Source organism: Myotis myotis, unplaced genomic scaffold, assembly GCF_014108235.1.
Source record: "Myotis myotis isolate mMyoMyo1 unplaced genomic scaffold, mMyoMyo1.p scaffold_m19_p_7, whole genome shotgun sequence".
Classification (NCBI taxonomy): Eukaryota; Metazoa; Chordata; class Mammalia; order Chiroptera; family Vespertilionidae; genus Myotis; species Myotis myotis.
In genome coordinates, this window is record NW_023416379.1 from 91672920 (window position 1) to 91691288 (window position 18369).

The 18369-nt window shown below is 49.8% G+C and overlaps 1 protein-coding gene across 1 annotated transcript in view; it reads right to left on the reverse strand.

The window, feature by feature from the left end:
- Window positions 1-10111, reverse strand: part of RAB44 (RAB44, member RAS oncogene family) — a 30065-nt gene extending 19954 nt beyond the window's left edge. Inside the window, exons 1-2 of the mRNA XM_036317963.1 lie at window positions 9711-10111; window positions 968-1079 (exon numbers count right to left, since the gene is read on the reverse strand). Coding sequence (XP_036173856.1) covers window positions 968-1079; window positions 9711-9998 — 400 coding nt within the window. The 5' untranslated portion in view covers window positions 9999-10111. The remainder of the gene's footprint in view (window positions 1-967; window positions 1080-9710) is intronic.
- Between the last annotated feature and the right edge of the window lie 8258 nt (window positions 10112-18369).

Sequence of the window (18369 nt, forward strand, 5' to 3'; positions counted from 1 at the left end):
TTCCATTGCTACTGGGGGCTACTTTAGAGCGAGTGGTTAGGTGTGCCCTGAAGACGTTGAACCGAGATGAGAGTAGCAAGAAGAAGCAAGTCATGTGGCTTCCTCGGGAAGTGTACTCCAGGCAGAGAGAACAGCACGTGCAAAGGCCTGTGGTAGGAAACAGACTGGCACACCAGAGGAGGCGAGTGGCACTGAGTGAGCCGAGAGGTTGGCAGAGTCTGGCTGGTGCTGCCCTGTGGGCCCAGGAAGGGGTGCAGATTGCGTTGCACAGGCAGGGGCAGTCCCTGGGCTCAAAGGACACCACACCTCCCACTCCCTGGGCCAGTCTCACCCCCAGAGAAGGGGGAGTATCGTTCCCTGCTGGTCTTGGTCTCCCTAGGTCCTTTGGGGCCTGTCTGGAGAAGCGGGGGTGGAAGTAGCCCTGCTCAGTGAGGACTAAAGGCCTGGGAAGCCCCACCCCCTAAATATCACCCTTTGCTGCCCCCTGGGACCTAAATTCCCTTCACCAAAGCCGGGCTGTGAACTTCCTCAGAGGGAAACAAGGCTGTGGTCTCAAGAATGGGGGTGTGTGCTTAACTTCTTGCTCCAGGGAAGCCTTTTGTTGGGGAGAAGGCAGGGAGACATCAGAAAGCAAGCCTGGCAGCCTCTCTAAAGAAGGGGGTGCTGAGGGGACCCCAAGCTGAGAACGGCTCTGGCCAGTGGGAGAGGAAGCGATCCCATCTCCTGGGCTAGAGTCTTAAGGCTCAAACCACCTGCCTTCCCACCGGCTGAGTGTCCTCGTCTCCACAGTCACCAGGATTGTCTTCCACACCCTGAGCTCCCTCGGGGGCGCTGGGAGGGTCCCCTGGTTGCTAAGGTGGCACTGTTGCCTGTCTGGCAGCCCAGCCTTGCCCCGTGCTGGGCTCACTGCAGAGATGCCTGCCCGTGCTGCCAGCCCCCATAGCGCCTCCTCCCGGGATGGACATACTCAGCCCAGAGCTGAACTCTTCCAGGGAGAGGTGTCCCTTCCGCTCCACATCCACCCAGTCAAAGATCATCTCCGGCTCCTCCTCGCTGCCCAGGAAGCTGAACTTGGCCACCTGGAGGAGAGGGTAGATTGGGTGCTGTTCCCACTGGGCCACCCTCAAAATATAGAGGCGTCTGTCTTCAGCCATCCCCACCTTCCCTCTCCCCAGTTTTGGAGTCCCACGGCCTGCTGAGCCTGAGCCAGAGCCAGCCTGAGCCAGAGCCTGCCCTGAGGCTCCCGGACCCGGACCCTGTCCGAGGCGGCCTCAGCAGAGCCTTGAACTTCTCCACACCTTCCCCATCCTCCCTCCTACGTCAGCATTTGCCTGTCCTGAGTCTCCTCCCTTAAGGACCCTAATAAAGGACAGTAGGGAATCCGCCCCAGATTGTGTTTATCGGAGTCCAAAAATTAATCTGGAACTTGAAAATAAGTCCCCGGGGTGGACAGCATGTCCCTTGGGGGCAAAAGACCCCGAGCATCTTCTAGAGCAGTGATGGCGAGCCTATGACACGCGTGTCAGGTGACACGCGAACTCATTTTTTTGGTTGATTTTTCTTTGTTAAATGGCATTGAAATATATAAAATAAATATCAAAAATATAAGTCTTTGCTTTACTATGGTTGCAAATATCAAAAAATTTCTTATGTGACACGGCACCAGAGTTAGGTTAGGGTTTTCAAAATGCTGACACGCCGAGCTCAAAAGGTTCGCCATCACTGGCCTAGAGGAAGGTACAGGATTCGGCTCATGGAGCTGATGAAAGGGCCCAGACTAGAGAAAGTCACGGGTTACCTTGTAGGTTTCGTCTGATAGAGATGTAAGTCATTTCTGTCCAATGGAACAGATGACCCCAAAGATTTACGGCCTATTGGACATTATCCAGCTTTTAAAACTCCAACTCAGCATTTCTAACATCTCTTTGTTAAATTACCTAGCTTTTTAAATGCTCTTTCGACCATTCATAACCTCTCTCAATTGATGAGTTAAATAAATCTTTGATGATTCATCTTGGTTTTTGCCTAAGGGGCATGAGTGTACCTTCCTAGAAGTTACGTTTGGACAGTTTCGGAGGTTCCATGGAGGTGCCCAATGGACTCGGCTGTCGGAACCAAGGAAGCTGCTTTGCTGGGGAAGTGAGCAGGCCCTTCGGGCGCGTGGAGGGAGTCCTGAGTGTGATAGAGCTTTAAGTTCGCTGACTCTGTGTCTCTAGTTTTCTTTTTGCGGAATTTGCGTTTTTTATCTGGTGGCAGCGATGGTGGGGAAGACAACAGAAAGTCGGATTTGCTCATCTTCTGTGGGTGCTGGTAGCGTTTGCTTTTCTACGTGTGACCGCCCATTAGTTAGGAGCTGTGTTCCCGCTGGGAGGGAGAGCCGCTTTTTGAGACCTGGCCTGGTGAGTTTTTCTGTCTCTGTGCTGACTTTTGACCTGTGGCTGGAGTCGTAAAAATAAAGTCAGACTCCCTCTATGTTTTTGTGTCTACTTGTCTGTAATCAGAGAGGCATTAACTCTTACTGTGGGTGTGAAATAGCTTCCTACCTCTGGAGGTATTAATAGCTTAGAGTCCGGGGGTTCTGTGTTAATTGGTTTGTAGAGACAACTAAGTGCCTACATAAATCTAACGTTTCCCGAAGTCAGAGGAAATAAAGAAACCAAATTTCTATGCTTTAGATGTGCTCAGCTTTTTTTTTAAGTCCCTCATACAAGAAGTTGTTAGCTCAGAAAACTTTTAAGGAGCCAGGTTCAATAATTAAGGTGAATCTTTGGACAAATGAGATTAGTTTTAAAATCTGGGTTACAAGACACAGATAATAGTTATATCTGTGTTTTCTCTGCTTTATATTAAATACTAGAGGCCCAGTGCACGAAATTCATGCACGGAGGGAGGGTTCCCTCAGCCCAGCCTGCACCCATTCCAATCGGGACCCCTTGGGGAGGGGGGGTATCAGACCGCTGGTGGGATCAGGCCTAAACTGGTGGTCGGACACCCCTCTCATAATCTGGGACCACTGTCTCCTAACAATTCATCTGCCTGCCTGCCTGATCACCCCTAACCTCTCTGCCTGCCTGCCTGATCGCCCCTAACTGCCCTCCCCTGCCAGCCAATTTGGTTCTGATTGGTCAGTTTCTATGCCAGTCAGCGTCTCTAGGCCTATCAATGGGGCCTGATCAGAAAGGCTGGGCTGATCAGCAGCCCTGGTGGAGGCCTGGAGAGAAATGGAGGCAGGGCTGCTGGCCAGGCAGGGAGAGAAAGAGAGGCAAGTTCTGATCAACAGCTGCCACAGAGGCTACGGATCAGACCCTGCCTCTCTCTCTGTAGGCCTCTCTCTGGTCCTGATCCGCAGCCCCCTAGGCAGTCAGTGCTGGGTCAGGGTGCCTGCAGTGGCCACAGTCAGTGCTGGGTCGCCAGGCAACCCAGCACTGACTTCCCGTCTGGTCGAAGTCCCAATGGTTGTTACAACCCTGGCTCTTTATTATATAGATAATACAAGTATATATTATATTTTTTTAAGGCCTGGATTTATTTTTTTGTGAAGAAACTAGTTCATCTGAATGTCCTGCATTTCTTATTTTGTCTTACTGATTTTGTCTTAAGCTAACATTATCTGTACATAATGTTTAGGGTTATAAAAATGTTAGAATTGCACACCTGAAACCTATATAATTTTATTAACCAATGTCACCCAATAAATTCAATAAAAATAAACAAGTACATGCCCTGGCCAGTGTGGCTTGGTTGGTTGACCATTGTCACGTGCACCAAAAGGTCACTGGTTTGATTCCCGGTCAGGGCACATGCCCAGGTTATACATTTGGTCCCTGATGGGGGTGCATGCAGAAGGCAACTGATCAATGTTTCTCTCTCACTCTCCTCTCTCTTTAAAATCAACAAAAATACATTTAAAAATTAAACAAATAAACAAGTACATAAAAAAGAAAATCTGTTAAAGAGAGAAAAATTAAACCCAGTTGTGCACATCTGAAGAAAAAGATTATAACAATTTAAATTTGTGTTCAACTAAATTGATTAATTATTCTAACAAATTTTATATCAACAGTAATTATATTTTGTAGTATGTCATTTTAAACATACTTTCCAAGATTTTTAGTGGCATGAAAAACTTGAATGAATATTAAATTAATTAAGAAAATGTAATACTAAAAGTTTAATGCTAAGCATAATTGTAAGCTGCCGGGAGCCGGTCCATCCTTGCTGTTTCAAGGGACCTGGCATATATGGCATACTGTTCTTAATATGTTTGCTCACCTTCTTGGCACTATGTGTTTTAACCAAGGTCACCTCTCTGAGAAAGGTTGTTTCCCCAGGTAGGGATTTTCCCCTGAAGTTAGGGAGGGAATAAAACCCCTTAACTAAGTGCCAGGCGGGTAATTAATCACTTTAACTATGAACAATCATGCTTAAGCTACATAATCTTTACTCCCTGGAATGGAGATAAGAAATGCCCTAACCTTTGGAATCGAGATTGATAGGATTGGAATCAACTGGTATAAATACAGATGTAACAAGACAACAGGACACAGAACCTAGACACAGAACCTACACAGAATCTAGAGACAGAAGAACTTCGCTGGAGAGAACATGGCAAAAGATCCTGGACAGAAACTGGAGACAGAACCTAGAGACAGAACCTAGCGAGAGAACCTGGCTGAAGAACCTAGAGACAGAACCTGGTTACAGAACCTGGATAGAACATGGCAAGAGAACCTGACTAGAACCTGGTGACTGAACCTGGCTGGAGAACCTGGCGAACCTGGCTGGAGAACCTAGCAAGAGAACATGGACACAGAACCTGGCTGGAGATCCTGACCAGAACTTGGCTAGAGATCCTGGCTAGGCTGCTGATCAGCTGAACGCTGCCTCTGTGTCATTCCTTCTTCGCCGACCCCGTCCACACCTTTGGGGACCCCTGGACCTGCTGGGGTCAAGCTTGTGTCATTTTACGTCTTACTTTTATGTGCTGGAGAGCAGCTATATCTTTGGGTCATGTTAATGAGTGAATTCATTTCTGACACTTTAGGTAGCTGTGCAAGAGAAAGCAGGGACTCAAGTAGACATTTGTACACCTATATTCAGAGCAACAGTATTCACAATAGCTTAAAGACGGAAGCAACTCAAATGTCTACCAAGGGGCAAACGGATACATGAAATGTGGTGGGTACATACAATGGAATATTATTCAGCCGTAAAAGGGAAGAAAATTCTGCAATATGCTACAACGTGAATGAACCTTGAAGACAATCACTGTATGAGTCCACTTATATGAGGGACCTACCGTAGTCAAATCACAGAGGTAGGAAGTAGAATTGGGGAGTGGGAGAATGGGAGTTAGTGTTGAATGGCCCAGAGTTTCAACTGGGGGAGAAGAGTTTCTGGAGATGGGTGGTGATAATTGCACAACAATGTGAATTACTTAATATTACTGAAATGGTAAGTTTTACGTTAGGTGTATTTTATCACAATTTTTTTTAAAGTTGTGCAAGGGACATGTGTGACTGCAGAAAGTCGTGTTAGGTGTCCTTGTGAGTTTTGCTAGTCTGCTGAAATGCTTGTATAATCTCAATTACTTACCCCCAATTCATTCTGAGGTTAATTACTTTGGTTAAAAGTTGTAGTCACTACGGGTGTTTGAGACTATACTAAAAATGTTAGGGACAGAGAAATCCACTGTGTCTGCAAGGAAAATGGGCTGTTTTTTGTCTTGAAGAGATAAAGGAAGTGGTTTTTGTCTTAATGTGTCCGGTTGTTCCAGAACATGAAAAAATATAAAGGCCACAACCTGAATGGATAGAGTCGTAGAAGGTTTACTAAACGGGAGTCTTTCTGCCTTGATTTATAATACCTGAGTCTGAAAATTAGCTATGAAATATGTTAACATTTTGCCAAATTTGCCTCAGTTTTGATGGGTTTAAAAATAAATTAAGTCCTAGCTGGTTTGGCTCAGTGGATAGAGCATCAGCCTGCAGACTGAAGGGTCCTGGGTTCGATTTGGTCAAGGGCGCATGCTCTTGTGGGCTCCATCCCCAGTAGGGAGCACGCAGGAAGCAATCAATCAATGATTCTCTCTCATCATTGATGTTTCTATCTCTCTCCCTCTTCTTTCCTCTCAGAAATCAATAAAAATATATTATAAATGAATAAATAAACAAATAAATAACAAAACTTGTGAAACTCCCTTGTGTTACATCAATGCAAAACTAGAATTGGGCTCCATCTCTATTAAAATTATAAATTGAGCCCCTAGCAAGGGTTAGAAAGAGGTTACTATTTATCTTCTGTGTAAGTTGCCCAGATAATTGATTCCACTTCTCGGCAGAAAAAATCCCCTCTGCTATGTTTGGCTTTATCATATTCTAATTTTTTAAAAAACAAGAACCTAAGGCACCTCTCTTACGAAAGAGCTCAACACCCTTGCAATTGTGTCACCTTCTTCTATGTTTATTCCAAAAGATGGTGTTTTCTCGTCACTTTGATTAAACAGATAACCAAGTAGTACTATTTCTCAGGCTCCCATGAGCCTGCCTTAAACTAGTGGCCACATTTCTCTGATAGCTTTTTTGATTTTGCCTTCTGATATCAGATCCTACATTTAGAAAAAAAGGAACTTCAGGATATCTTTCCATACATTTATTAAATACTTCTCCACTCTTCTAAGAGCATGATGGGCAAGAAATAACGAGTGTTGGCGAGGCCGTGGGGAAAGGAAACCCTGTGAGGCATGGTGGGAACGTAATTGGTGCAGCCACTATGGAAAACAATAGAGAGGGCCCTCAAAAACTGAAAATAGAGCTCGGCCAGGTGGCTCAGTTGGTTGGAGCGTCATCCCACATATCAAAAGAGTGCAGGTTCAATTCCGGGTCAGGGTACATACCTAGGTCTTTGTTCGATGCCCAGTCAGGGCGCATGTGGCAGGCAACCCATTGCTGTTTCTCTCTCACATCAATGTTTCTTGCTCTCTCCTCTCTCTCTCTCTCTCTCTCTCTCTCTCTCTCTCTCTCTCTCTCGTCTTTCTCTCTCTCAAATCAATAAACATATCCTCAAGTAAGGATTAAAAACAAAAAACTATTTAAAAATTTTTAAAATAGAACTACCATATCATCCAGCAATTCCACTTCTGGGTATTTATCTGAAGAAAATAAAAACTTTAATTCGAAAAGATAAATGCTCCCTGTGTTCACTGCAGCATGTTTACAGCAGCCAAGACATGGTACAACCCAAGCGCCCCTCATGGGCAAATGGATGGAGAAGATGTGGTGATATATATATATATGTTTTAAGTTCATTAAGATTAATTAATACAATTGCGTTTAACACCTGCTTCTAAAAGATAAGCTGATCATGATCAATAAAAAATATTGTAATCTTTGTTGCCTGTAGAAGAACATGAAAACTGAGGCTTTAACCTGTAACAAAATCTGGTATTAAACGTGGCTTGTGTGCAAAACAGAAGAGCATTGTAGGAAGAACATCAACTCAGAAGAGATGGTGGCCTCTCCTGGGCTGTTTATGGAGGTAAATGCCACTAACAACTATTTCAGAAGTTGCATGCTGTACCGGAAGGCCATGGAGATTGTTCAACGCCGTCGCTACCTCAGGGGAAACGCTGGTCAGCCCTTACGCATAGCTCTGTCCCCAGTAGAGAGCTTGGCTCTCGTCTACTCTGATATTATTAGTTCCTGTAACAGATAACCACAGCCGCTCCTAAGTAAGCTTGTGCGTTGCCCGGCTCAGTGAACAGCTGCAGCCACAGTCTGTGCTCCCGCAGGACAGACCTGAAGCTGGGGGAGGGACTGCGCCCGGTTCTCCGAGCTGAGGGCGCTCCCCTGGGGCCGGGACGCCAAGCCACCCAGTAGCAGCCGGCTCTCCAAGGTCCACCAGAACAAGAAGGAACCTAGTGAAGGGTCCAGGGAAATCTGGTCGTGGTATTTGTTGGGAACATCGTTGGTATTATTTTTATGGACCTATGAGAAAGTCCTGTTTCTGGAGCTGTCTCTAACCTTCAGTTTAGTAGATGATGGCTTTTATAAACTGAAATTAAACTTATTAAATGGTATCTGAATCTCACGGGCCCCTCCTGATTTAGAAACCAGTACTTTTACTTGCCACGCCACATCGTCCTGTACACAGGTGCAGTAGGAACCTGTCCTCCTTTGGCGGAGCTAGATTAGATTGATCAGTTGCGTAACTGTCGTGTCACATTGCAGGGTGATTGGCATCCAATCAGGTGTGACGAGTCCACTGTGAGGAAGATGGAGCCAACGCCTGCCAAGTCCTCCTAGGAGCCAGGTGATAAGGAAGGCCATCTGGGCAGGAGGGGGACCCTAGAAAAGTTGGGGACGCCAAGAAGAAAGCCCTTCACATTTATAGAGCCTGCAGGTGAAAGCTGGTGGAAAGAGAGTCTTGGGTTGGTTTCTTGGCCTTAGGAGAGACATCGGGTGGCGAGCTTCAGCCCGGGAAGGGCCACATCCCTGGTACCCGCCAGCCCCGGGCAAACTGGGGCAGATGGTCACGCTAGACAGCAGAGCCACGAACAGAGGCTGTAAAAGCCTGAAACTTGGGAATAAGGTAGACAGCGCATTGTACAGACCAGAGGAATGCACTTATTTCATCTCATTGTTTACCTTTAATTCAAAGTCCCAGACTTCTGGTTACTTGTTAACTTGTAGGTTTTTGTCCGGGAGAGATGGGAATCATTCTGCCCAGCAGAACAGATGTCCCCAAAGACTGATGGCTGTTGGACAGGAGCCATTTTTAAAACTGAACTCAGCAATTTTATCATAACGCTCCTCTGTCAAATTGCCTATAAATATCGCAAAAATCAAAAGAGCTCCTCAAATGCTCTTTGAACCCACTGGGATATCTTACTGGCTCCCTTATTAAAATTAGTAACAATAATTAATTAGGTAAGACCTTTGATAAGTGTTGATTTTTATATTTACTTCAAAGTCTTTTTTGTTATCCTTTTGAAAATTATATTTGAACATCGGCCATTCTGACCTTGCTGTGGGCCTGAGGCTGGGGGACAGGAAGGGCAGTTTGCTGGGGGAAGGACAAAGTCTGGAGCAGGGAGCAGCAGCCCACAGAGGCCCCTTTGCAAGGAGTGAGGAAAATCCAAAGAAAAATCTGTCCTTGCCCTGACCGGTTTGGCTCAGTGGATAGAGCGTCAGCCTGCGGACTGAAGGGTCCCAAGTTCGATTCCGGTCAAGGGCATGTACCCAGTAGGGGGTGTGCCGGAGGCAGCTGATCGATGTTTCTCACTCTCTATCCCTCTCCCTTCCTTTCTGTAAAAAATCAATAAAATATATATTTTTTAAAAATCTGTCCATCTGGTCTAAGACTCCTCACCGGCCATGACTGACCTTATGTTTCATTCAAGTTTCCGATCATCGGCAAGGTTTGATTTCCAGGCCTCTAAGCTAGACTTCCCTGCTCAGTCGGCCTAAAGTTACATCATTTGCAAGTTAGTTCTTTGGCTTAAAGTCCTTCCCTTTGTCAAAATGTAAATGTTTCTGAAAGAGGGTAACACACGGAGCCTTATCAGTCGTTTGCACATTAATATAAACAAATTCCTAGCCTTTTCTGAGGTCAAAGTTCAGAGGAGAGAAAGGGAAAGAGCAGGCGAGCCCTGCGGTCCTGGGTGGCGGAGCCTTGGAAAGGGGTCAGGGAGGGACGGGGCTCTGACTCACCGCCAGGTCCTCGCGGGTGACAAAGCCCCTCTCCGCGGCCCCGCTGGCCTGGAAGAAGCCCTGCAGCTCCTCCGCCGCCTGGGAGGGCCAGGACCCTGGGGCCACAGGGCCATCCTGGCCAGCAGCGGGCTCCCGTGTCTGCCGCCGCCGGCTGGAGCCCAGTTTCCGGCCTTTTCGGGCAGCTCTGTGCCCAGCCTCCATGCTGCTCTGGCCTGGGGACAGAGAATGGCGAGGGGTCACAGCGGCTGCAATCCCTCCCTGGCTCCCGTTAGCCCTGGAGAGAACCATGGGTGATGCCGCCCTGCCTGCGGCCTCGTGGCCTCCAGCACGGCCTGCCCAGGCCCTGCCCGTCCCGCTCCCTCCGCCTGGAATGCTCTGCCCGCACCCCCGTCTTCAGATCTCTGCTCAACGGTCCGGGGCCTTCCCCGGCTGTTGAATAAGGAGGCCCCGTGCGGGACAGGTTCCGGCTTAGGCCTTGGGGTGACTACACAGGCTCATCCCGAGTCCCCCGTCTGAAGGGCCAGCAGCACCCGGTGAGCCGTCTCTCCCACGGCTCCTGCAGCTCACTTCCTCCCCCCTCCCAGAGGGGAGGGACCCCCCACAGCTGCCTCCTCCCTCTCAGTCACCTGCCTCCAGCCTTGCTTTCTCCTCAACACCATTTCTCTGCTCTTCCCACACGCCCACCAAGGAATCAGAATGTGCCCCCCCTTCACTCCCCGCCCTCACCCCGCGCAGTCCACAGCACCCCTCCGAACACTCCCCACTCCCCACTCCCAGGAGGCCAGGTTCCCTCCCACCCTTGGTCCCTGTGCCCCATCCTCCAGACTCTCGTACCCCCTCACCTAGCTGACACCTCTTCCTCCCTCTGCTTCCTCCAAGAAGCCTTCCCTGCGGCCACCCCCAACTTCAAGTAGGGTTCAGTACCCCCCTGTCTGTGGCCCCACGATGCCCTGGGCTCCCCTATGGATGTCGTTGTGCACCTTGTTCCGCATTGTCCTCAGCCCCTTAGCACATAGTAGGTGTCAAGTAAGGGCGTCCAATTCATTCATCAGGGTCCGTGCTTCTGTCATTGAAGGTCTCAGGTCAGTCAGTCAGTTAATAAGGATTTTGATGGATAAGGCTTTGTCCACGTGCGGCCCCAGGGCAGGAGAAAGGGGGGCTGGGGTGTGGAAGGGGTAGTTGGGGGCCTGCCCAGGAGGGAATAAGTCCGGGGCACATAAATGTATGGGGTGAGAGGGATTGATGTGCGAATGGCCAGGCAGCTTCCTGTGGGCCGTGGGGCTTGGCCAGACTCTGAGGAGGTGCGTGGGGTTTAGGAGCAGTGAGCAGCAAGTGCAGAGAAACTGAGGCAGCAGGAGCCACCCCTCCGGGCTTTGCCTGTTGGGGCCAAAGGTCACAGACAGGCTGAGCGAGGGTCGGGGAGCGCTGCCTCAGGGAAGATGGGCTCCTTCCAGGGGCCGGGAGCCACTGGCCCAGCGCCCGTGGGCGGATTTCCTCACACGGGGTGCACAGGACGTGGATGAGGCAATCCTCACCCCCGGAGGCCCCCAAGCTTTAGCGAAGTCGTCTCCGTCTCTTCCTGTCTGTGTGTCTCCATCTGTGTCGCTCCTCTCCCCGTCTCTCTGCCCGCCACTCTCGGGCCTGCAAAGTCTGTTTCCGGTCATGGATGTCAAGCTGCAGTGGTGCTGGGCCGGGCTCGGCGCCGTGAGCCCATCGGGGCACCTCTGCCTGCCCCCGGGCTGGGAAGCGGCCACTGTGGGAGCATCGGCTCCATGCGGACTGGCCAAGGGGACCAGTCCCCCCCGAGCAGTGACAGCACCTCCTCTGAGACCCCCCTGCCCAGCCCCCGCCCCAGAGCCAGCACGCACTGCGCTGGGGTGACCAGACCCGGCAGGTGGCGAGCAGGCGGGGAGCGAGGAGCAGTGCACCCCTCTGACCCCTGGATGTGGGGAAGGGGCCCGGCAGGAGGCGAGGAGGCCGCTGCTCTGGAGTCAGGGTCCGCTCTCCGTCCTGCCGCCGGCCAGCGTGACCCGGGCAAGCCACCTGCCTCCTGTACCTCAGTTTCCCCACGGGAACGTGAGAGGAGCCGTGTTTACCATGGGGCTGCGGTGAGGACTAGGTGAGATCCTTAGAGGTGAGTCACCACCCCTTCTGGCTTCACTTTCTCTGAGCACTTGTCACCTTCCCAGAGAGTCTTTTATCCGATTTTGTGTCATTTCCATCTCCTCTCAGGAAAGCCCCCTGTGAGTCGGAAGTTTACCCTTTTGTTCTCTGCTCTATCCCAACCGCCAGGCCGAGCCTCACCTCGGTCGGCATCCGGTGACATTGTCCCATCTGTGACCCAGGAGAAGGCCACCGCCGCCCAGCCCACAGTGACGGCTGGTGACGCGGCAACGGCGACGGTGCTGACAGCATGGAGAGGGTGACATCCCATCTGAGCCTCACAGAAGCCGGGTGCTGTACAGGCACGATTTATACCCACTTGACAGATGAGGAAACTGAGGGAGGGAGGGAGGGAGGGAGGGAGGGAGGGAGGGAGGGAGGAGGGAGGGAGGGAAGGAGGGAGGGAGGGAGGCTGCAAGCCTCAGAGCCTGGTCCAAGCCTTGACGTCAGTAGCAGAACCAGCGCCAGGCCCGCTCCCCTGGGTGGTCATGGGACGGCCTTCCCTCACGACCACTTCCCGACAGATGCCTCTGGGTGGCAGGAGGCCCATCTGTGAGTCACAGGCGCCCACGGAGCAGCCGCGGGCGTGACAGCCCCATGGGCGGGCAGAGGGGCGGCTTTACTCGCGGTTGTGGGATTTGGAAACTCGAGTTTCACACCCACTTCCTTTGAAGGAGATACAGGCAGATGATAACATTCCCACTGCGGAAGCTTCTAGAACCGCAGTGCTGGGGGAAGAGTCTCTGTGATGTGGGGCCACAGCGCGGAGCCTGTCAGCTCCATACGTCAGGGAAGGTGGGATCCTGAAGTCCATTCCCTGCGGCCACTTTCCAGGACACAGGACGCTCTTAACGTCCTTTGGGGGCAGTTCCCAGCTGCACCGCCCCGGCCGCTCCCAGCTCCCAGCTCCCAGCTCCCAGCTCCCAGCTCCCAGCTCCCAGCTCCCAGCTCCCAGCTCCCAGCGGGCGTTTGGTGTGAAAGCAGCGCCCAGCCCTGTCGGCCGCCTCAGCACCAGCCCTGGGAGCCGGTCTGCCCTCCCTCCCGGGAGCCACGCCGCCTCCTTGTCTGTCAGGATCCTGGGCAGAGGGACAGCAGGTGCCCTGCAGCCAGCACTGCCCAGAGCACCAGTGGCACCGGCAGAGCAGTGTCCCCCCAGGAGCCTCCGGCCCCCGCCAGGAGCGGTCTGTGCCCCTCAGGGCCAGGCACAGCCATCAGAGGCAGGAGGACACCCTCGGTCACCTCACCGGCACATGCTCACCCTCCCTCAGCAGCTCCCACCAGCCAGCCAGCCTGGTGCTCACCACAGCCCCTCAGCCCTCGCAGCCCCGGGCAAAGGTCCCTGCCCTTCGGTCGCTCAGAACCAGAGGCCTTGGAGTCAGCAGCAGGGGCACCCCCTGAGCACCCCGTCCCCTTCCTGGATCATCGCAACCTCACTCCCTCACTCCCTCACCAGCCAGAAGCCCCCTCGTGACCAGGAACACATCGCACACCCTGCAGCACAGCCCCTCTCCCACACTCCTCGCCCAAGAAATCAGGCAAAGTTTGAAGTCAGCAGCAGAGTCACAAGACAGTGTCTGCAGGTGGCCAGGGCCTCCCCCATCCCCATCACTCTCTCACCAAAGGGGTGAGGGGCTGGGCCCGCGCTCACCCCCTCACGGCAATAACTACAAATGACAGCGAGTCACAGACCCTAACTGTCCAGGCGACGGGTCTGAGAGCCCACCTCGCGCCTTGTTCTGGTCCACTCACCCCTCTTCCCTCCAACCTGATAGAGAAACTGAGGCTCTGAGGAGCCAGGTGAGTTGCCCAGGGTCACATGACATTTAAAGGCAGGCAATGTACCCCATCTCCTGCCCAGGTGCCCTCCATTAGGCCAGGGAGAGAGCCCCACATTCACAAGAAAAGAGGACTCAGCCCTTTGCATCCTTGTCATCGAGCTGGCTGGGGGCCCTGCTGCCTCCCCCATCCTCATCCCTCCAAGAAAAGCATCGCCACGGGGGCAGCTCCCACCTGCAGACTCCCGCCTGCGCCTCCTGCGCCTCCTGCGCCTCCTGGGCCTGCTCCTGGAGCCCGCTGCGCGCGCAGGACTCTTAACAGTCTTGCCTCTTGCTTCATCTCTCTTCCGCTCCCCGAGCTGATCTCCTGTGCTGATCTCTGAGACTTCCTGTAGAAGTGGCCACTGTTACCCTTTCATAATTTGGCCTGGCTCTCCCGAGGCCCCCTTGCTCTAGAATCCTAGGACTTGGAGCAGGCAGAGCGGAGGGAAGTCCATCGAAGTCAGCGGTTCTCAACCTTCCTAATGCCGCGACCCTTTAATACAGTTCCTCATGTTGTGGTGACCCCCAATTTCACTGTTACAAATTAAACATAGTTAAAGCATAGTGATTAATCACAAAAACAATATGTAATTATATATGTGTTTTCCGATGGTCTTAGGCGGCCCCTGTGAAAGGGTCGTTCGACCCCCAAAGGGGTCGCGACCCACAGGTTGAGAACCGCTGATCTAAGTGGAGGCTTGGGACAGTGAGGTGGGCTGCCCGCGGTCACCCAGCCCTCAATGGCCAAGCCAGAGATTGGACCCTACCTCTGTTTGCCACGGTGATGCCATGCCGTATCCCGGCCAGGGTGCTAATGGGCCCAGTGCAGGCCAGTGCTGGCTGTGAAGCCGCACGCCGGGCCCTGCCTCAGGGCCTCACTCTCGGGCAGGGTCATGGAATCCCAGGGGAGGCTTACAGCTAAATCACCTTTCAGAGCAGGGTGGGCAGCGTCCGGCCCGAGGGCCATGTAAGGCCCGCGAAGTCACTGGGCCTGGCCCTGCCCAGGCATTAGGAGTGAGTTAATTAAATGTTTGACAAATAGAGCAGGTTATTTATTTATTTATTTTTATTCTTTAAAGGGAGAGGGAGAGAAGAAGAGAAGCATCAATGATGAGAGAGAATCATTGATCAACTGCCTCCTGCACTCCCCACACTGGGGATCAAGCCCGCAACCTGGGCATGTGCTCTGACCGGGAATCGAACCGTGACCTCTTGGCTCATAAGTCAACGTTCAACCACTGAGCCATGCCGGCCGGGCAGCAGGCTAATTTTTAAGTTGATAATTTTGTATGGCCTGCGAATGATGCTATAAATACCCAAATGGCCCTTGGCAGCAAAAAGGTTCCCCACTCCTGTTTTAGAGAACAGTCTAACCTAATACCAAACTGTATTGTAGAGCTACAACTATCAGAACAGTGTGGTACCAGAGCATGAATAGAAATGGGTGAATCAATGGTACAGAATAAAAAACAGACAGGAATAAACTCAAATATGGACATGGGAATTTAGTGTATAATAAAGGAGCATGTTTCAAATCAGTGAGAAAGATGGTTTATTCAATAAACCATTGGGAGATTGGCTTAGGTATTTGCAAAAGACAAAGTTGGAGTTCTGACTCTAAAATAATTTTATATGGGTTGCTCGGGCAGTGTGGCTCAGTGGTTGAGGGACACGGTTCAATTCCCATGCCCGGGTTGCAGGTTCAATCCCCACCCAGTGTGGGGAGTGCAGGAGGCAGCTGATCAATGATTCTCTTTCATCATTGATGGCTCTCTCTCTCTCTCCCTCTCCCTTCCTCTCTGAAATCAATAATATATATATATATATACACATTAAAAAATAAATAATTTTATATGGGTCAAAATTTTAAGCATTAAAAAATCATACAATTCTGTTGTTTGGGATTTATTTCAAAATAATGAAGGGATGGGGGAATGGTGGGGCACAGATGAAATGACACTGGCCCTGGCCCTGGCCCTGGCCCTGGCCTGCTCCGATTACCGTTGAAGCTGGGGGGAACCGCAGGCTCATTCTATGCTTCTCTCTGCCTTTGAACAAACGCCCTAAGGAACCCTGGGGTGATTTTTAAATAACTTTGGAGCAGGCAAAGCCTTTCCAGGCTTAGCACAAAGCTCTAGACGCCATAGAAGAAAAGACTGAGACATCCAACTACATAGAAATTTTAAAATAAAACAACTCAGACCGTACTTTCAGGGACCACTTTGATAGCTCGTCACTGCAGAAGTTTCTCTGAATGTGCACAGCACCTGAAGCCAGGAGGAGGAGGTGCAGTGTTCTCTCCTGAACAAATAAAATATTTTAAAAATAAAAAATAAAATGACTGAATAGCAAAAAGAAGTCACCGTTGATAACTCAAAAGGCAAACAAACTGTAAAATAAAAACTCACATCACAGAAAATAAACTAATTTCCTCCTTATGAGTCCTTGCAGATCAGTGAAAAACCAGTAATGTGTTAGAGAAATTGGCACCATGTATGAAGAGACAATCCATGGGGGGAAAATATCAGTTGGCTTTTAAACACATGAAAAAATGTTTATCTTGACTTGGAATAAAAGAAAAAAATAAAACTACAGCCCTGGCTGGTGTGGCTCAGTTGGTTGGAGGGCTGACCCACACACCAAAAGGTTGCTGGTTCGAGTCCCAGTCAGGGCACATACCTAGGTTTCGGGTTTGATCCCCGGTTAGGGCACGTATGGGAGGCAACCCATCAAAGTTCCTCTCTCTCTCTCTCTCTCTCTCTCTCTCTCTCTCTCTCTCTCTCTCATCAGTAAAAATAAAACAAATTTTAAATGTTTTAAAAAGTAAATAAAATGAGATATTTTAAGTTATCCAATTGGTAAACTTAAAAAAAAAATAACATGCTGCGTAAAGAGAAACACTTTCCCATCCTTGGTAAGAACATAAACCCTGGCTGGGTGGCTCAGTTGGAGTGTCGTCTCATACACCAAAAGGTTGCAGGTTCAATTCCCAGTCAGGGCACATGTGGAAGGCAACCGTGTGATGTTTCTCTCTCCCTTCCTCTCTCTAAAATCAATAAAAACCTATCCTCAGGGGAGTATTTTAAACATTCAAAAAAAAAAAAAAAGCACATAAACTAGTGTGTCTTTCATGAAAAGAAATGTGGTGAACTCTGCCAACATTTAAAATGCAGAGAACTTTTTACTCAGCAAGTTCCCTTCTAGTCACTGGTCCTACAGGTGCCGTCCACAGGACGACATGAAAGGGTGGTCATGACAACAGTGCCGGCAGCAGCAGGGGGTTGGAACAGCCTGCGTGTCCATCACCAGGGAGCTGGGAGCTGGTTAAACAAGCTTGGATACGCCCAGACAATGGTCCGCTGTGAGGCTGTGAGGAAAATGAGAGAGAGCCAGGTAGACCCAAATGGAATGACCTTCAAAATATACTGTTGAGTGAAAATAGTAAGGTGTGAAACAGTGAGTATGGTATGCTTTGCATGAAAAAAGTGCATGTGTGGGGATAAAATTTATGCCATGGAAATGGACACGCATTCATATATGTTTGTAAATGCATCAGATCTGTCTAACAGACACATAGGCAGCAGTACGGTGATTATCAGGGGCGAGGGGGCAGGGAGTGGTAGGAGAGGGAAAAGGGGAGATAAATGGTGATGGTAAGAGACTTGACTTGGGGTGGTGAACACATAATGCAATATACAGCTGATGTATTGTAGAATTGTACGCCTGAAATATAAAATTTTATTAATCAATGTCACCCTAAAAATTCAATTTAAAAAAAAGGAATATTTCTGACAGAATATACTGGTAGCAGTTGGGCTGAAGAGAAGTGTTGGAATGAAGGAGGGAGAGTTATGTTTCATTGTTTACTTTGAATCATCTTTGTACATTACACATTCAAAAACATATTTAAGAATAATTTTATAGCTATACAGAGAGAGAGTGATGAAGGAACGGTGGTAAAACGTTAATACTGAGGATCTGTTGGTGAAGAGTATATGGGAATTGTTTTTACTATTGTGAAGCTTTTCTGTATGTCTGAGATGATTTCAAAACAAAAGGCTTTAAAAATTAATCAATTTAACTTCTAAATAAATATATATTCTCACAGCCATCCTTTTATCCCTTTTCCACTGAGGAAATTGATACTCAGAGTTTCTGTGGCTTTATCGAAGTAAATAAGGAATTTTTTTAAACAAGTAAATATTTTTTGAGCACCTAATATGTGTCAGACCCAGTGCTAGGCACCGAGGATACAAAAGTGAAACGAAAACAGAAAAAATAAAAAATACCCATGTGTAATACACGGTCTGGTGGCAATAAGTGTCTGAGGGAAAGTAACGCAGAGTAGAGGAAGGAATGGTGGGCGGTGAGCTTTAGAGGGGGTGCCCGGGGGCCTGTCTGGGGAGGTGGCCCTGGAATCGAGTGTGTGAAGAAGAAGACCTGGAAGCAGAGTGTCAGGGAGAGGGAACAGTGTGTGCAAAGGCCCTGAGGCAGGAGCTTGCCTTGTGAGGATGAGGAACAGTGAGGACACCAGTGTGGCTGGAGCAGGTCACGGAGGGAAGAGTGGAGATGAGGTCAGAGGGAGCAGACAGTAGGACCTAAATGTAGGTCACGCAAGGACTTGGTTTTACTTTAAATGAGATGGAAGCCATCGGAGGATGACATGGTCCAACGCAGGT